This window comes from Monopterus albus, unplaced genomic scaffold (assembly GCF_001952655.1).
Source record: "Monopterus albus unplaced genomic scaffold, M_albus_1.0 scaffold14.1, whole genome shotgun sequence".
NCBI classification, from domain to species: Eukaryota; Metazoa; Chordata; class Actinopteri; order Synbranchiformes; family Synbranchidae; genus Monopterus; species Monopterus albus.
Genome location: NW_018127894.1, coordinates 3,814,681 through 3,835,178, shown reverse-complemented (window position 1 = coordinate 3,835,178; position 20,498 = coordinate 3,814,681). Strand labels below are relative to the sequence as shown.

At 40.5% G+C, this 20,498-nt stretch overlaps 1 protein-coding gene across 1 annotated transcript in view; it reads right to left on the bottom strand.

Annotated features, from left to right (window-relative positions):
* The window catches only part of egfra (epidermal growth factor receptor a (erythroblastic leukemia viral (v-erb-b) oncogene homolog, avian)), a 32,163-nt gene extending 11,665 nt beyond the window's left edge, over positions 1-20,498 (bottom strand). The window contains 1 exon segment of the mRNA XM_020591509.1: positions 20,201-20,498. Coding sequence (XP_020447165.1) covers positions 20,201-20,279 — 79 coding nt within the window. The 5' untranslated portion in view covers positions 20,280-20,498.

Here is a 20,498-nt window from a genome sequence, read left to right as displayed (position 1 = left end):
ATATCCACTTCTTATGTAACACCCTGGCTCAATTTATGGCTTTCTCTCTGTTTCTGTGTTTGTGAATTTTGTCTGTGCGGTCATAACTTGGCCAGGTTTCATGCAAAAATAAGTGATCTGGGTTGTATCTAGAATAGGAATCAAATCTCAGCTACAAAGCAAGTTGTGGCTGATGATTCAAAGTGAGTTGGCTGTATTTATACTGGCAACGGGCCTGAAACTTTCCGCTCATATGCAGGCAAGTCAGAAACAACCACAATGACCAGAATCTTCAAGCTCATCGTGTCATTTTGGAGAAAAGATTTGGTGTGTCACAGATTCCATGAGATTCGTGTCTAAATTTCTTGGGGGGAACTTCTGAGATTTAGTAATGGTCTCAATAACTTCATCTTAGTGCAAGTACAACAGATTTTAGGGCATTTTCTTGACATGATGTGAAAACAACATAGGGTTTAAATCAAATCCTGATCCTCAGACTTTCTAGGCTTCAGTTCCAATAACAACAAAGGTGCTGATACAGAGATTCACAGAACTACAATTGTAAGCTGATAATATAGTCTATCGAGTGTTATGCCATAAAATATTTGGATAAAGAAAGCAGTATTATTGATAACTGCAACAGAGTTTTTTTGTTTTGTTTTAAGGAATGTAGTTTTAAAGAAAAAATGCATTTCTTAAGAAAACAGGTTGTGAGCCTGTTTTCAGTCATCCTGATCTGGTCAGACAGGTTTTGTCTGGTTCTGTGTTCAACACAATGAATCCTCTCCAACACCCACTAAAACATACATACACGCAAACATTCTGCATACATGCAATAGATTTTTTTTCATTTCAGGTCTTAATTTAATATGTTGAGGCAAAAGAAAAGATTCTTCCCCGTTTATTACAGTAAAATTTATGGTGTAATGTCTCTTGGGTCACATTCCACAACATGTCTGCTCTTGACTGCAAAGAAAGCCATAACATGCACTCTACGTTCTGAGACACGCCTCACCACACTGTACATAACAGTTAATTTACCGCCAGGCATTTCTGATTGTCCGAATTTAAAACAAACAGTATTATCTTACAGCTCAGTCAAATTTGTATCAGAAACCAATATTTTGTACTTTTCCTCTACTGTGAAAAGCATTGGCCCTGGTCTCGAAGGCTTCTACTGTGCAGTTTACACATGTTGTTGTGCTGATTTCACACAAACCAACAGCAAGTGGCACCTAATCAGTAAGAATTAGGCTCCCCCCCCCCCTTCTTCCTCCTCATTAGTTTGTCCCTGTGGGATCTCCCTGACATGAACCTTGTGGTCCAGAAGCCCAAATGCCCAGGCAACAGAGGCAGACTAGCAAATACAAGCTGACTGTTTTAATTAGAAGAGCTATATAGTATATAATTAGCCTGCAAATTATTCCTCAGACTAAGAAAGCACACTGTATTTAAAAAAAAAAAAAAGGCTGTCATGATTATGCAGCTGTGAATATTGATCAGCTTGATTAGGGCATTGCAAATGACAGTTTGTTAATAGGGATGCTGATTATGGTTAATTGGTTTGTTATTATGCCATATACATCTATGTAGATCCCCCAGATGCACAGATAAAGCCTGCTTCCTGTCTGAATGTTTTGTTCTGTTAATCTTTGTGATGAGCAATAAAGGCTAGATGGAGCAGGTGACTAAAGGTTCAGCAAACACCCTCCAACTGAAGTTCGTACTTGTGTGGTGCACAATGAAGAAAAAACTTGCTGATTGCCCAAGCAAGCAGCAGTATAGCCTCAGTAAACATGTTCCTAGCCTAGTCATTCATTTCTGATCTCTGTAGTAAACGACCTGGTATTTCATAGCCATAAACTGTAGTTTAAAACATTGTCATAGTTCTACCTGGCAGCCTTCTAGAAATAAAAATGAAACTCATATCTGGGTTAGATGTGTCATAAAAGGCTGCAGACTACTGTACCGTTCTACTAGTCAGTGGTGGAAGAAGTACTCAGATCCCTTACCAAAAGTACCAATACCAAACAAGTACCAGTCCTGCATTCAAAATGTTCCTTAAGTAAAAGTGCAAAAGTATTAGCATCAAAACATACTTAAAGTACTAAAAGCACAAGTACTCATTATGCAGAATGGCACATTTTAAATTAATGTATATCAAATTACTGATTTATAATTATTGATGAATTATTGTGTACATCACATTTAATGGTACAGCTGGTAAAGGGCGAGCGCGTTTTAACTAGCTTATACGTTTATAATTTGAAGTCTTTTACATACTGCTGGAAATTTATTCTTTCAAGCATGTAAAGACAGTTGATATGTCAACACACATAATTTTACACGTATCCAACAAATGCTAATCCAATATCAATTTGCTTATACCTAGTACATGCTTGAATGGAGTAGGAAGAAGTCAGACTTATCCAGTCCTACCCCATGACATCATCTTACCATCATTGGTTTGCAAGCAGTATCTCTACATAGATAATTCTCTTCTACACCACACAAGTAATATACTAAAGAATTATAACAGAGTGTTAACATTCGTACATAATTACATTCTTAAATACTTATCTTCTACACCACACAAGTAATATACTAAAGAATTATAACAGAGTGTTAACATTCATACACCACACCACACTGGGGTCTGCAGTGATGTAACTGATAATCTGACAAAGACTAATTAGCTATTGCTTCACTTCCTCCAGCTGTATTGACGTCACAAAATGTCCAGGAGGTAGAAGTGGGAGAAAGGAGTGGCAAGACTCGTATATCTCTGCTTCAGTACTGTATGCGTGTGTGTGTGTGTGTGTGTGTGTGTGTGGTTGGGAGGTGTGTACTGGCAGGTGTGTATATATTGTACAAAACATTACCTGGATTGCACAGTGCTGATCATTAGTCATCTAAGGTAGTCACTATGTACGGCTGCAAATGACTCTTTTGATGTTTACTTGGGATTGGTGCTGGAAGTCAAGGGTGTGGGAGCAGATATTTGTTTCTAGAGGCTATAAGATCTGGGCAACTACAAAAAAAAAACTGTCTAAGCTTATTCTGCGGGATAATAAACTTATCAATACAAACAAGTGTTTACCCACAAAGCCAATATAGTGTACAGTACAAGATGTATTCTTCTTTAGCTTTAAAAAGAAAAACACACTTATGTTGAGAACTCACATGCTACTGTTAAGGAGGAGACCTGCAAACTCTGTATTTGACTGTATCTGTATGGTAACCAGAAAACACCCAATAAAACAACATTACAACCTACAATGTAAGAAATTTTATGCCGTGTCTCAACAAAATTTCATCATGTATAATCTTACCAAAAGCAGTATGTATGAAGGAGCATTGTACAAGATTGCATATACATATTTTATGCTAGTTGCTAACATCAACATCTCCTTTACTGTGTTTGAGCACCGGGCTGTAAATCCTTTTGTTTTTTAAACTTTAGAGCTGAAAAACTTATCTGACAGAAAAAATGGAAACATGTGAAGCAGGGTATAAAACCAAATTTACAGTAAACATCTGAGACACATTAACTAAACATAGTAAGATCAAATGTACATAGTGTATCAGCATTAACCAAAAGGAAAAGGTCAAAGTTTGCCATAAGTTCACATTTTACACTTGGAAACTTTGTATTTTTCTTGCAGCAAGAGGAAACACTGAATGTCCACAACGCAAACCAAACTTTTCTGGGATACGACAACAACTTTTCAGACTCATCTAATGGTTTCCTTCATTACACTACATGTAAAGCATAATCCATTATACCTTAGAACAGAAATGGCCTTGCTGTCTTCCTCTCTTTTGCTACCTGAAATTTAATTATGCTGTGCCCAGAGTCTGATAATTACATTTTCTGAAAACGTATCCACAATTAAAGGGAAGTAACAATGCTAACTGATATGACTTATTTATTACTCTCTCCCAGTCAACAGCATTACGGTAAAATCTCTTATCTAACTCAATCTGCAGTGTTCCTCCATTGATAACAAATCAATGCCAAGATTAATTCCCCTATTTAGAGGTAAATTATGGGTAACTTCCCCTATACCTCTCTGCACATGTATGGTAAGAGGCTGCTCCTAAAAGGAAAAAAAAAACACACACACATACAATATGCTTTCATTAGCCTCATTTTAGTCAGGGCTCCTTCAAGTTGCACTGCCTCAAATCTCCAGATGTTTAAATTTCAGGAAAGCATAAATCTCTCAAAGCCCACTATCAGTGAATGAAAGGCGAAAAAGTCCCTTCCTTGATTCTTTCTGCGCATTCAGCTCACACTTCCTCCTCTTATGTTTTTTGACTGACCGAGATTCAGGAGATGAAGGATCAAATGGCATATAAAGACAAAACCAGCATGTGCATTCTCCGGTGGTGCACTATGTTTGTATAAGCACACTTTGCAGTTAAGACTTTAAAAATGCCTGATATCCTGTTCTCTGTAAGGGGGAAACGCAATCTTCCTTTGCGTGGGAGATGCATCAGTCCCTTAGAGAAAACATCTTGGGGCCTCAGAAAAGAAAAAAGGGGCCAGAGGATACCCCACCCCTTATTTCCCCTCCCTATCCCCAGTGAATGCAACAACACAAACCCCTCTGACATCTCCGGAAACTGATCTTTGCACAGGGTCCGTCTCATAAGGCTATCCTGTGATGCTGAACCATATGGTAGCTGAATGTCGTCTCGAGGGGAGGAGGACAAGAGGACAGTGAGAGGAAAAAAGAAAGTAAAAAGAAAAAGGGAGAGTCAGAGTGGTTTGTGGTTTAGCTAACCGAAGTTGTGGATGCAGCAGCCAGCTGTGGGGTCAAACTGTGGACAAGGGGTGTAAAGTCTAACACTTAATGTATGAACATTGCTGACCTTTCCCTGAAGAGTAACAAAGCTGTAGAATACAAGAACATGAAATGTCCCACTGAATAAGTCGGTCAACAAACTGACCAAATAAAAACCAAAAAATCCAGCGTTTATTCTCGGCTCCCGAGGCGTGCTCACTAAGCAGTTGGTGTGGCGCTGCTGATACCTGTGGCTGGGCCCATCATGATGTTTACTCTCCACCTCAGTGAGGGAACAATGGATTTAGATTCTGCACAAACATACTCACACTGCTGCACACTCTGAGCAGCATTTCCTAAGCATATAAATTAGTCCGCATCTTGTAATCAGCACAAGCCTAGACTTTTAGACCAACTTAATTCTTAAAGTACATAAATAACAAGGATACTCAACATGTGGTTCACCCAAGCAGCAAAGCAGCACATTTTCTTACTTCTATCCAGGGGTTTCCAGCCATGGTGATACTTTTGGGTTTATTTTCACAACCTTTGAGATATCTGCCAACTGGAAACAGTGTCTCTTTTACTGTGTATTATTCACAGACCTCCCTGACCAGTTTTCATGGGAACTAGTTCTTTGGTAGATTCCAACTCTACAGTTGCCCTCTGCTCTAGCACGCTTTAAAGGCTCTTTCAGCTTATTGTGTTGGTCTTTCTTTCAGCCCACAGCTTTGTTGTTGTAGTTGTCTGTCACAGGTCATCAGTGTTGTTTCCAGCTTCAGCAAGCAGCTGCTTTCCACAAAAAAGCTGTGATAAACCTACGGCACACTAGCTGCCCAGCCTCAAATGGTAGACAAAAAAAGTTAGCAGCCAGCTGGTAGTGGAACATTTAGCTGTTATGGAATCAGGTACCTCCCATGGGAGTTAAACTGATACACCTTATCAGTCGCATGTAAACAGGCAGTTGCTTGCTACAGTAACACATTTTTAAACTAAAGATTTATAAGGTAATAAGGTCAACTTATATCACCTTATTAGCATATTTACATAGATGTCAGTGTTGACAGTTTTCCTGCACTGCTTTCCATTCCATTCACATCCACTGTACTGGGGTGGAGGCCATAATCTCAGAACAAATAGCTCAAAACCTGTTCTCATGGTCGCAGAAGGTAGGTGAGAGAACTTAGAAAAATATTCATTTATTGTGTTGTTATTGGCTTACAAGAGGCCATTTTATTGCATTCATGCAGGTTATTGTTTGAGCTGCTGCTGTGAACAGTCAACATACCGCACCTTTATCTCAATAGTCAGTGATGTATTTATTGCCCAATCGTAATATTGGTGACACAAAAGATAAATAAACTATAAATAACAGAAGGAGCATTAAAAAGGGATACGCTTCTGGATGCCAAGTTAATTTATTAGAGTTGGTTAAACAAAGCTGCGCTCCTAATACCTTCCAGCTGTGACCAACATACGAGGGGCCCCAGCATAATCAAGCAATAGATATCATTGATCAGATAGATCTCCCACATGATCTGTTGCACCAGTGCTCTGTAGAGGCACCAAACAGTCCTGACACTCACACAATGGCCGTTAGCCCCAGCCCCATTTAAATTCCAATAATGCACCCACCATTCTCCTGAAATGTTCCAACATTCAGTCCACTTCCTCTTTAAGGTCCAGACATTCTCCTTACACAAGCTCATTCTGGCCAAGACATCCCCACGCCCCCACACCCCCCTTCTTTTTTCCCTCCTCCTTCCCTATTAAAACCATCCTCCTTTAGAATCCCACAGGAAGTAGAAGAGGAAGACTGGAGGGGCAGTGAGTGGTGAGCGCATTGCTGCTAACTCACTGCTCAATGGCCCCACACCCCCACCCCTCCACCGACCGCCACTCAGCAATGCCTGAAAAAGAGCTGAGGAAGAGAGGCAAAAAGAGAAAGAAAAATAACAACCGCAAGCTAAGAATCCCACACATTTCACACATCATTCCAGCAGGAAAAAGCAGCTGTGATTCCCCTGTTGGTTAAAGCATTCCCAGTGCAGAGCAGCAGGCCCAGACTGGAGCACATCAACACAGAGGACAAATAACTCTCACTCACTGGACTCCTCACTTCATCTAAACACAGGAGATAGATGCTCTTTGAGGCAGCCTTTCTGCTTGAGGGTTTCTTATTTTAGCACATTTGCTGACAGGCCCATTTCTGTGTAGGTCTAACTGCTGTTTTGTAGTGTTGCCTGCCAACAAGTCTGTTACTGCCTTAGTCATATCTCCAACAACTCTACCCCACTGGACTCTTCACAGAGACCCCATAAAAGGAATATTCTACAAAAGCCTCAGGGTTTGCATTAGTAAGATTTACTTATTTGCTCAGCCCTTACTCACCATTTCAACCCCTGCCTTACACATCAGCAGGCCCTTAAATGCACCGATGAGTAGTTTCTTCCTCATCCACACTGGCAGAGGACAAACGGAGCTCAGGGAATTAGTTTGTACAACTGAAGAGCTCTCATAATGTTCAGCACTCTGATATTTTATTACATGTTGTGTTGTACTTGCCAAAAGCATGACCAATTTCATTTGCACAGGAAAGCGCAGAAGAATTTAGCCACGTCTTCCTGATGACACATCAAACTTAAATGTTTGAAATGCAAAGGGTGCCACTGCCAAGTACTTGGGGTCCCGGAGTGCTCGGTTATAATCTTCAGAGTCAAAACAATTCTATCTTCACCATAGCAGTGTGAACAGCAAGGACTACCAGAAAATGGTGCTATTTTTTCATCAAACACCTCTCCAACAGCCCACGGCTTAGATTTCATCCATTGTTAATGTGCAAGGCGTTATCCTGTTCCTGACAAAAAAAAGCACATCACACATGGTTAACAAAGCTCCAAGACAATGCTTGTTTAAGATGCATATGACTGAGAAGGGTGGTTGTTTCAAGGCCACCCCCTCACTAAGGAGACACAGGGAGGCTTCTGCACAACCAAAGCAATAGCTGCTTTGACTCAGTCATCAAAGGCCTTGGCAGACCAGACCCCTTTCTTTCTATCTGCTACACTGATGAACACAAGGAATGTGAACTTAGAATCACTGTGTATGGAGCACACAACAAATTCTAATGGCTGCTCCAGAGATTGTACAGGACACAAACCTGTACAATCCATTTTGTGATGATATTGTTTAGTCAAGCACTTTTTCCAAAGGCAAAAATAGATTTTCAGCATTAATTTTTAAACCAAAATGGACGAGAAGTCCTTCAAATGCTCAGACTCGAACGTTACCTTCCGAGAAAGACTGTATGAAAGCTCTGAACAACTACTTCTGGAAATACACCTGTGGTGAAATTTATTGTCAACTACTATTTACTATTTTGTTTTTAAGCTAACATGACCGAGAGAAAATAGGACATTTGAATGTCTGGGCAACCTATCTTTGAAGAAAGGTGGTGTGATATAATCAAAAGCTCCAGAACAGCTCCTAAATGGACCCTGCAGTGCAATATTTTTGTCCATTACAAACATGAGCTAAACAGCTCAACAGATGTGATGATGTTTCCATCTCCAGATCCCGGATCTCATTTCCAGTGTTTTTTAGCTAGCCAGCAGGTGCCAAGTATTTACACACTATGATAAATCTTGGTCAGTTGAAATGACATTATTTCTTGGAAGCAAAAGACACCAGAGCATTAAAAAGTGTAAAAAAAAAAAAGGTGCCTGACCAAGCCAGAATAACAATAAGGACAGGAAAACATAATTTCCCCAGCTGGTCTTACATGCACAACACCTTCTGCTTCATTGTTTAAAGAAATCAAATTCAGTGAGTTGTTTACAGGACCTTTGACCTGAAAACCCAATTAGATTTTGAGTATTTTTAATCTCTTGCTAATCTTAAGGGCACCTGATTATTGCAATAATAATCTGATAAAAACTAAACAAGTGGATTCAATTTAAAAAAAAATCTCAGACTGCCTCCTAATCAGCTCAGGAAGAGGTTGTTGATGTAGTGGAAATGCTGCAGGTCCAGAGGACTAATCCTTAGTCTCTGGCAATAGTCCAACTATGCACTCCAGGGTATTTCTACCAGGGCTCCCATTCTCCACTTTGCCACACAGATATCAAGCTAAAGTGGTTCGCCGTGAAAACGAGAGGAGATGGTAGCTGATATTAAAAGTTTGATCAGTGATGCTTTAAGTGTCATAGACAAGGAGCCTTTCAAGGGGCTGTAATATGATGCAGTGTGTGGGTCTACACTCATAAGATACGCCCTTCATTATTAGTTTAGTAAGCAATTTTGAAACAAGAGAGTCAGTCCCATATTTTTATGGGAGGAAACACTGCAAATGAAGCAAGCAGAATTCTTCCTTTTTTACAGGCCTCTGGTTACACTTATGAAAATGTGGTGATGAAGATGTTCCGCTCAAAGTCCCACTAGGAAATTAACTGTGAGCTCTGCGAAGCATCGGCGTTGTTGAAACATCCTAGGCAATTAGAAAAGGTAGTACACAAGGCATGTTGTGTTTATTGCATATTACATTTTAGTGCTCCGAGAGTTAAACAAATCACAGATCAACTCTGCAGCCAAGCCTTGCCACTGCTATAATATCATGAACAACTCTGTCATCTCATAAATAGCAGGGATGAACTACATTTTATGATGCTGATGAAACCCCTGAGAGAATATGTTGGCTTGTAAAATGCTGGGTCCATGGTGAGAGAAGGCCAGGCAGCTTTTTTCCTTCTTCTAACACACCCCACCACAATACACTGCCAGGAGGTCTATCATCATTGGTGTTGTAATTCAGCCAGAGTTATGTCAAAAGGTGGATGGTCTGTTATTTGCTTGCAGAAATCCATAGTGTCCTGAGTATGAATCCCAAAGACTTTAATGATCCCTGACTTTTTCTCTGCACCATCATGAGGTTGAAACATGTGGTTTTGAGTGAAATGTCTCCACAGTTATTGGAAAGACTGCCGTAAAATTTGGTACAGCCATCCAAATCCAACTCAGGATGAGTTTTAATAACTTTGTGGATCCCTTACTAATGCATTTAACGCCATCAGGTTAGAATGTTTATGACCAAATACCTGCAAAAAAAGTATGATTCATGACAGCCTCACCTGCTCTTTGTGTTTAGAGCTAATCAGTGAATGTTAGCATGCTTAGCTACTTAGATTATGAATACAGTAAACATTATGCCAGCTAAAGATCAGTATGTAGGCATGGTGACAGTAGCATGCAGCTCAGAGCATTGCAGTGCTACACCCTCAAAAAGCTGCTAGTGTGGCTGTGAGAGACTCTGGCTCTTTGTCAGTTACCATTCCAAGGCATGTGCTATTTTTCTCTACTGATATTTGTATGTAGGATTAGTTCCCCTGATTCAATACCAAGCTCCAAAACAGCTAAACGGATCCTGCTACCCCTTGGAGCCAACAAGGATGTCTTTCTCCTCACTGTTGACACAGAGCTCTAAAGTCATGTCTACATGGCAAGTTAAGGTCAAGGAAGACAGATAAGCTTGTGTCAAAGAAGACAACAAAGTCCCAAATAAAGAACCTTTTGTCCAAAGACTTAGGGGTTTCTGAGGGAAAGGAGACATTCATTCATGTTTGGACTACACATGAGCCACAGGGGCTGGATGTGACTTCATTCGTCTCATACATGTTTTCTTTGTGTAGATTTCTCAGTCGTGCATGTCCTCTGATTATAATAGCTCTACCACCCACCATATATGTATACTGGCTAATTTTCAGTCTTAACATTTTCTGCACCTGGCACTTATAAAATCCAGAGAAGCTTAACACAATAGGCACAATGTAAGATGAGAATTAAAACTTTGCACTCTGCAACTTGTCAGTGCCAGGCCTGTTAAAAGATGTGACAGGGAGTCTAGACTAGAGAAAGCTGGAGTCAGTACAGGTGTCAGTTAACAAGTTAGTCTGTGTGTCTGTATACGTTTACTTTGCTCATAAGAAACTCTGTAAAAATAAATGTTCCTTTTGTAATGAGCTATTTTTCTCTTAATGCTACCATCTAAGTGCTGCAAGAATGCAAGATTAAAGCCTATAACAAGCATAACTGAAGTTGTTTATTTTTTCACTATATGTCCACAAAGACCAAATGAGACAAAAAGTCTTCAGTCTCTATTTGGCTAGTTATTACTCATCACCACTACCTTTTCAATAAATACTGGAAAGCTACTGTACATACTGATCCTGAGTGACATTGTACCACACCCTGGCAATGAAGCATGTAATGCCTTAATAGCACCTGCAAAGAAAACATTCATTTTCATAGGTGCTTGAGTGGTGAAAACAATCAGACAAGCCTGATCAGGATTCCCTTGAAAGGCATACATAATTATGTCTTCATTACATTAAGCAAGCAAAGTATACCTTAATGTTAATATATCCACCTTTGACCTGAGGGAAATATGGACAGTTGTGTGAAGCTTAATTCAAGCAGAGCGATTTCATATCAGTGTTTGTCACATGTTTTCTTTTCTTAACAAAGCAAATTCCAAATTAAACTTCCTGGATCTCTATCCCATTAACTTTTGACAAATGCAGAAATTTATTTTAAAAATTGGCTAAATTACCCATAATGCACTGCAAGGTCCAAACCACTAACAGTGAGTCACACCCTAAAATCCACCATTTAGTTAATTAGGCCAATAGCCCACACAGGAAGAGACTAAATATATTAGGGAAGCAAGTTGGAGAGATCAGCCACCACCCTTCAACTGATGCTTTTGTCTGAAATACTCTGAGATGGTGATTTGTTTCTGAAGCCATTGTTCCCTTCCCCATAGGGGGATTCCTCTTTTGGGCGAGCACAGTTTGAAGCACTGCTCCTCAGAATGACCTAGGGGTCATTAGAGAAGACACCACACCTATCGGACATCATCAGATAACAGTGAGAGACTCTCATCTCAATTTGGACACTAAAGTGAAGCAGCAGCAACTAGAAAAAACAGCCCAAGAAATATTTGATGAATGGTTAAGCAAGGACATAAGGAGCTCTCCTTGAGGCTTGTTTACCCTCAACTTCCTCCTGCTGTGATACTTGCTTTGATCGGTGCACCGCTCCTGTCCATCTCATTGACATATATGCATTTGCATTCCGACACAACAGATCCAGAGAGCTCAGCGCTGAATACAAATACACCAATTATTTGCCTCTAAGAAAAAAAGGCCCTCTGCCTATGTCTGTTCACTGTCCTGAAGCACTGGAGTGATTGCAGTGTTAGAGCCATGGTTTTCACCCAAGCCTCCAGGTTGGAAACCATGGCCACTTTCCATCTTTGCCTTTACTACTGGAGCAGGCTTTCTGTTTCAGCAGTTCCAGCCTGACAAACCATATTCAAAAACTGCTTTGTCAAACATATGGAAAGCATTAAAGTTCCTTTGCAACAGAAATACAGTAAATTGGTAAGAAATGTTTCAATTGGCAAACAGTGCGTACAGTGCACTGGAAAAAGTATACTATCCAGCAACATTATTATTCTTTATTTTTAACCAGAAATTGAATTAAACCTAAGTGCATTTGTTACCACAGTATTTTTTCTTCCAGAGTGAACTTGGGGGAGGTGGTGGTGGGGGGGGAGTAAGTATTGAATTTTCTGTCACATAAGACAGAGACTATCAGCAAATGCTTACAGCTGAAAAGCTACAACTGGGGAATGTTGTTTATTTTTGCCTAAAAATGACTTGAATGTTTACAAATAATCTGCTCTTAAAAATTACAGTCAACTATCAAAATATTTGCATTTAATTTTCTGTTGATCAGCTAATTGAACAGCTGCCTAATGCTATACATTCAGCTCTGTTATTTAATACAAATGTTTGATGGTTTTATTCTGCTGCTAGTTTCATAGCTACATTATCAGACACTCGTAAACACTATGATCTATCATCGTATTCTGCATCTCTAACAAAATTTTAATGACTAAATATGGTCATTTTATCCAAAAAGCAGGACTAAACATTGCCCCAAAGACAAAATTACAACTGCAGCACCCCCTCAGGTAACATAGGTGTTAGGAGACAGGCATACAGCCACAGGCTCATTTACTCAACTGGTGCTGTGGCCTCTTGTACCCTTTTACAACAACACTGCACCTGATGAGGTGGGAAGATAGCACAGGGCCTTTTTTCCAACCTGAATTCCTGGGCCTCTTTCCAATGGAGACTCCACACAGTGGATCATGGAAAGGCCATAAATGCAGCGGATGACTTTGTTACCATTTACAAACATAGGACATAAATCAGTTCAATGAGTAACCACATTCACTCACTTATTCCATGCTGTGGTTCTCAGTGGATGTATATAAACTACAGAATGGATTAGCACAGCTACAGTTACAACACAATAAGTAATGGTTTGCTTTATACAAAAAACATTACTGTTTGTGGGTCATTTAGGATTAAAAGCAGTGAAACCAGACATACTGTAATTAACAGTTTTACAGCTTTAGTGCTTATTGTTTTTTAGGCTGCACAATAGATTGACTGTATTCAGATGTGTCTTTACAGTCAAAAGTAAGAACAAAAGCTGCTTCACTTCTGTATTCCCCCACGATGACATAAATGTCTAGCCTGGGGTGCGTCTGCTGCATAACACGTATCTTGGTTGCTCAACAAAAGTATCAGTGCTGCTAGATAACCTGCCCTCCACAGAAGCACCATTGTCCTAGTGTGAAACCAAAATCCTACAACTCACCAGCAGCTCTCTAAAATCTCTACCACTCAGACATGGGGCCGTTTATCAAAGCAAGGAGGGAGGCGGGCGGCAAGAAATTATGCTCCAGCTCCCATGGCCTGAACCAAAGTTATATTTCCAACAATGGCTGCAGCAGATGGAAGTCTGGGAAGGTCATCAGAGGACCAGCAGCAAGACAGAGCATCAGCAGCAGTAGTAGCACCAGGGCCACTCTGGACCCTGAAACGCAGACTGGAGAGTCTAGGATTACATAAAATCACAACCTATATTTCACTACCAGCATCCATTTAATCCCAGAGAGTGGGCTTTAATGAAAAGAAAAGACACAGCTTTCTGAAAGTGATGGGAAACAACAGATGACTGATGAGGGAAGCTGGCTTGTTAGAGCCCAGCACAACACAGAGAGAAAAGCACTTACTCAGGATGCTGAAATGCACTGCAGGAGTAAAATTTTGTCATGATTCAGCTCAAATTTTGCAGGTGTGCCAGCACATTTAAATGCAGAAATGAAGGCGCTGGGCTTCACCTCAGTACATTATCTTACAACCTTGTTCTGTCGAGAACTTGAATAACCCATTAACTCTGAAAAAACATATTGATATAAGAGGGTTATTCTGGGCCCAAAGCGAGCCGAGGAGCCTGGCATTAGGGATTAAGGATTTAGCTGTTGACATGCCCCTGAGATTAGTTTGATCTCTCACAGGTTAGCCCAGTTCAAGGGGCTTTCAGGCAGACTCACCTCATATCTGCACTTTGGCAGCACTCTACAACAAAAGGCATTAAAGTTATATACTTTATAGAAATATAAGAAATATTTAAGTGTACAATTTAAAGGGTAATCATCTCATCTCAGCTCGACTCCTGCCACAAATAGGAGTTTAATTGATTTCAAGACACTTATTAGTTCATCTGGGAAATAAATCACCAGTTATTACTTGTGGTTGGCTGCTGGGTAAAGCTGCAGGCATTATTTACAACCTCCTCACAAATGACGACAGTTAATAGAGTGAACATGCCAGCACGCAGGACAAGGAGTTTTTTTTCTATTATTCAGCAAGTCCTGTCTGACTCCCACAAAAGCCATCATGCACCCTGGCTGGCTGTTGCTGAGCAGGGGACTGACGGGAGGGTTTGCTATGGGAGAAGCCGCTCGCTGCCAAGTGCATTATCAAATCTAAAATTCTTTTTCAAAGGTCTTGATGTGGCTGCAACTAGGGAGGAATGGTTGGGCAACATGATAAATAGATAAATACTAGTTAGATAGATAGACAGACAGATAGATAGATAGATAGAGTCCTTTAGTGTCATGTCTATGTCCTACATTACATACACAAAAATGAAATTAGCTCATCACTTAGACAAAACAAAATAGTAATACATATGGCTAAAAAGCGGTCAAATGTATTTTTAAAAAGGTCTTGTGGTTGTTATTTAAAAGACAAGCGGGTGGGGGTGATATGAGTAGCTAGTTTTTATAAATTGGACCACCTGAGGGACAAAGCTGTTTGTCATTCTGCTTGTACAGGCCTTGATGCTGCTGCATCTCTTTCCTGATGCTACAAACAAAACACAGTGCGAGATGGGTGGAAAGCATCCTTAAAGATCTTAATGGCTCTGGTGACAGTGCGACGGGGGTAGATCTCAGTCAGAGTGGGTAGCCAATTAACTTCTCTGCTGACCTCACTATTCTGTTCATTCGGTGTTGGTCTTTCATTTTACAGTTGCCAAACCAGGATGTAACATTGTAAGTGCAAACGCATAGCACACCTATAAAAAGCGGTTAAGGCTGATGTAGGGAGGCCTGCCCTCTTCAGTTTCCGAAGCAGGTAAAGTCATTGCTGGGCTTTTTTCACAACTGCTGCTGTGCTGGCTGATGATGTCAGGTCCTCATCCAGGATCACCCCCAAGAACCTGATATCTATAACACTTTCCATGATGTCACCATCAGTGGTAAGAGAGTGATGTTGCTGCCGAGGTCCCTTTCTGAAGTTGACCGCTAGCTCCTTCATTTTGTCAACATTAAGGGCGAGACTGTGATGTTCACACCAAGTGATCAGCTACTCCACATCCTGCCTGTATAGTGCCTCATCATCATTTCTAATAAGCCCTACTACCACAGTATCATCTGCAAACTCGATGATCGAATTTGAGCTGTCATGTGTTAGCAGAGTAAACAACAGACTTAAGACAGCACTGTGGAGAGCCTGTGTACACTGACAAGGGCTTGGACACATAGCTGCCAGTGCTGACTGTCTGTTGTCTGTTAATTAGAAAGGCTAAGACCCAGTAGCAAATGTGTGAGCATTTTCTCTGTCAACTGCTGGGGGATAACAGCGTTAAATGCAGAGCTGAAATCCATAAAAAGAACTCTGGCATAGGTGTACTTATCCTCCAGGTGGGTCGAAATGAGGTGGAGTAGTGTAGAAACTGCATCATCATTGGATCTGTTGGGTTTTTATGTAAACTGAAATGGGTCAAGACCAGCAGGCAGGCAGGTTTTTATGTGCTTCATCATGAGTCGCTCAAAACATTTGGTCACAATAGGTGTAAGAGCCACTGGGGGAAAGGCATTCATCCCAGCAGAGATTGTTTTCTTCAGGATCGGGTTTATGACAGTGCTTTTGAGGCAGGTGGGTGCTAAAGTTACATGTCACAGGCAAAACAGTCAGGTGCATAGTCCTGCTATTATACTGTAAGTATGATAAAGAAGAAAGTAAAATCTGATTCTTATTTTGGTCTAACATAACACCGCCTGGCTTTTTAATTTACATTCCTGTTCATATCTTCACTATGATTTCACTTTTACCATTACAAGAGAAATGGCTATTTATGGTGAGGATTAGCCAGTGTGTTTGTCAGACTTAAAACTATTTCTGGTAATGCTGACTGTGGTTTCTGAAGTGTAAACTGTCCTAAATAGCTGGACAGGGCCTTGACGTTACCCTACACTCCGATAAAGTAGCAACCAGGACCAGTTCTTGGACATGTTAACAATTGCATCTTCTGTTACGAACAGACACCATTTTAAATGCAGTCCTTTCACATTTGCTCTTGTGTGTTCAGTTATAGAAAGTCTTTTAAAAAAAAAACACCACCTCCAAATACTTTAATCACTCTTACTACACCTGCAGAGACATCCTGTCAGGGCCACTTGGCGGCCGCTGCCTCTCCTCCGTCTTTCGCTCCTCTGCTCTCTCTATTCTGTGGGCTCTGCACCTCAGCTGTGTTGCATCCCATATCATACTGGTTTGTCGATGCACACAGCTGGGGTGCATCCCGATGATTGCCTTCTCCTCCTTATATAAACCTCTGGCAGACGCTCCGTCTTGGCCGGAACATTAACATAGTAACGCGGACTGTACATGTTGGTAGAATGCTACGCTGACAGACACTGTGCGTTTTGGCTTGACTCTACCACACTACCTACGCGCTACGCTCATTTACACTACACTACATATCATACATATCCAAGTACCGTACTTTCCCATGTTATGTTCTTTTGATACTTTGTGTTCTCTTTCTTTACCTGCTACCGTCATGTTTTTCCCCCTAGCACCTGGGTCTGCAAACTTGAGCCCAACCTCAGTTCTCCCTCACCCTCCTGGTGAGGGGGGCTACCGTAACACATCCAAAGTTTGACAGTCCTGCTTCACCTAGGTACCACTGCTATGCTATCATTGGATGAGCATTGTTCAGGGGAGGGGTTAACCAAACTCTTGACTCGTGATGAATTAGCCTGTTAAAGTTTGTGCACATTTCACTCCACTATTAATTTTGTAACTGTATCTGTGAAAAAGTGAGCAACGCTTTTCAAATCACTCCAAGGGAACACCCAAACACAGGATAATACAGGCCAAAGCTTTATGTTTCATCCATGGCCTGTATCAGTTTCAGGTTTTTCTCCACTTGATAATCCCTTGCCACTTCCAAGTGTAAACAGCTGACCAGATGTTCTCACTTTCTTCCTAGCAGCACCAACACTTCAATATCAAACAGACTTCATTAAGTTAGATAGAACACTTGGCCATCCCTGGAAACCATGTACTGTATCTCCCGGTTTGGTGATTTTAAAATAAGTTGAAGGATTACACGCTACTTTGAGATCTGAGAAAATTAAACTTCTTCTTAAGTTTTGCAAAACCCTCTGAAACCCCTGTGGATTATCTCAGAAATGTATTGCCACTAATCTTGAACAAGACTGTTTGCACATCTTTTTGTTCTGACATTTTGGACATACACAGTTCTTACTGGGAAGTGCTTTTGTACTACCTCGTGTACTACACCATTTAAATGATTTTACATTTTAGGAAAAATAAAATAAAACTTCTTCTTACATCTTTGTTTATGTGGACATGAAGCTGACAAAACAGACACATTTAGTCAGCATTTCTATTCTTATATAATTGGGCCAGATTAGAAAAAAATAAGGCTTTTGGTTTTCAAAATAAAGCTGTATAATGTCAATTTGGGGGATATTTTCCAAATGCAGTCTTAATACACTAAGAAGTACTGCTGTTTTTTTTTTTTTTTACTGATGAGGACTCAGTTTAGTTAAGACATCATCTGTCCACCAGTAACATTAACATCTCACAAATATGTTTCCACAGTTTTTCCTTAAACATCAAACCAGCACTTGGCACTTGCTTTACTGGCTTTTATATTGAGTTAATCGACAAACCTTTTGCAAACTCAGTGACACAACCAGGGTAACACACTGTGGTACCATTCAGCTACTCCTTTAATCAATAATTATGTGTTCATTATATTCATCACATGTAAAACAACCCATATATCCACACATTTGTTAAATGTAACTAGAATTTGACATCTTGCTGAAATCAAGTTTATCTGTTATGTGTGCTAGGTAAACACAGTGTGCCACGTATAAACATCTGTCTCTGCCCCTGGCCAAAAACAAAAACCAACAACAGCATCCAAAACTGTCAATACCATATGGTGGGTATTGCATTTCCTTGGAAATGTAATTCGATCAGTTGCAAAAAATGAACAGTAATTAAGCCAAATTGTACTGTGTAGCATACTTATCATTACAGCTGCTCATTTCTAATCCTCTCTGGTCTTAATAAAATCCTTATTTACTGTGGGAGACTTGCTGCTGCGTGAAATGTGTGCTGTGAAGTTTGTTTAGAAGCCCAGAAATATTTAGGGACTCTGTCCTTTTGGCTCACAAACACTTTTGATTTGTTATGGTTCTCTAAAAACCAGCACTGGTTGTTACATGCTGGAGCAGACAGGAAAGATGCAACTTGCATGTGCGCTGCTGGCAACGGACACACTGTGCTTATCCTTCTTATAAGGAGGAACAAAAGTGCAATGAGTGCAGACAATGATGACTAATGAGAATAGGAAGTTAAAGCCATCAGGGTGTAAAGTGATATTTCTGGTCACTTTCACTCCTGACATCTGGCATTTATGTGGTCTGAGTCACTAAAACTACATGTGATTTTTTTTTTTTTATCTTGTACTAACATTTCATTTAACCACTAAGATGCACAGTTTTGGTTGCCACCAATTTGCAGGCATATCTAAGACAAATATTGACCTGGCCTTTAGTGAGGTGTCTGTTTACAGACCCTGAAATTTCAGCTATTCAAATATAAAGACATCATTTGTGAAAGATGTAAAAACAGCACTGAAGTAACAGTCAAAACACTGCCATGTCATTAAAAACTAAGAATTCTTTGACTTTAACTTCAGGGCCAAAAGAAAGCTCTGTTCAAGCAAAGCAAGGGGCACTAAGAAACAATCTTCCTGCTACTTCATCACTTTCTGTACTTTCATCTGCTTCACATGGCACACTTTCCAGACTCCCCACTTTTATATCATTTGTCCAAGTGGACAGAAAACAGCACCCTCACATTTGGATCTAATTTTCATAAGTTGACCAGATGCAAGAACTGTCCACATGAACCATAATGCAGGAAGATGCTCAAAATGTATTCATACAAAAAATATTCATGTGGACAGCTGAGTGGGCTACAGACGAAAACCAAACCTCAAATAAGAAAATGTGGCAGTGTTAGTCACTGTTTTAAGGTTTTGTAAATAAGAAAAAGGTTGTTAAATGCATCAAATGTACTTTTACTGGTACTGGTTCAGGGTGACACCATATCTCAGTTTAAACTCTGCCTACAAACAGGTCAAACACTGCCTAAAGTAATCAAGACAAAACATGCTCGCATTAGGCTCACGAAATAATCCAAAACATTGCAATAAAAAAAAAGAATTACATGCACTTAAGACAGCAGACTAGGGATTACAGTATGCCAGTAAATTGCACAATCTACAGTACATCCCGTCCCTGCATCATCATCATCATCATCGGTGTGGTGCAAAGTTGGATCATCGCATTTGGCAATCATGCGTATTTGCGCGATTCACTAACTGACCAACAAATCACAACTTTTCCGCAACACACACGCTAAGGTACGTGTTTATCAATAACTGTCCCGCACACAGAGACTGAAGTTCAACTTTACCGGAGCCCCTAGCTGTTTCCAGGTCACAGGCTGATCAGCGAGACTGTGAGAAAGTTTCTCCCACACTGTATCAAATTCTCTGTGCCTTTGTCAGCTGAGATTTCTGTGAGAATTCTGTAAATTCGGGACAAACTAAGAGGAAAACGAAAGTCTGCTTAACATTACACCCCAGCCACGTACGTGCTGTAATACACCCTGGCATACCTTTCTTTTCCGCAAGAACACAAGAGCCAAAGCAGAGCAGAGAGGTGAGAATGATCCACTTCAGAAAATAGGTTGCCATCGTGTTTATGAAGTTCTTGGTGAGATGGTGTCATTCCATGCCAGCAACGCGCGATATTCCGCTTTATCAAAACTTGGAAACCTCTGGCTTTTTCCTTGTTATGCAAAGGAGTTTTCCTCCCTGGTAAACTCAAACTTTGACAGCTCCTCCTCCCAGCAGATATCTCCACAAGTCCGGACTCAGGCACCCTGGACAAACTACTGGCTGCTCTGACGTCAG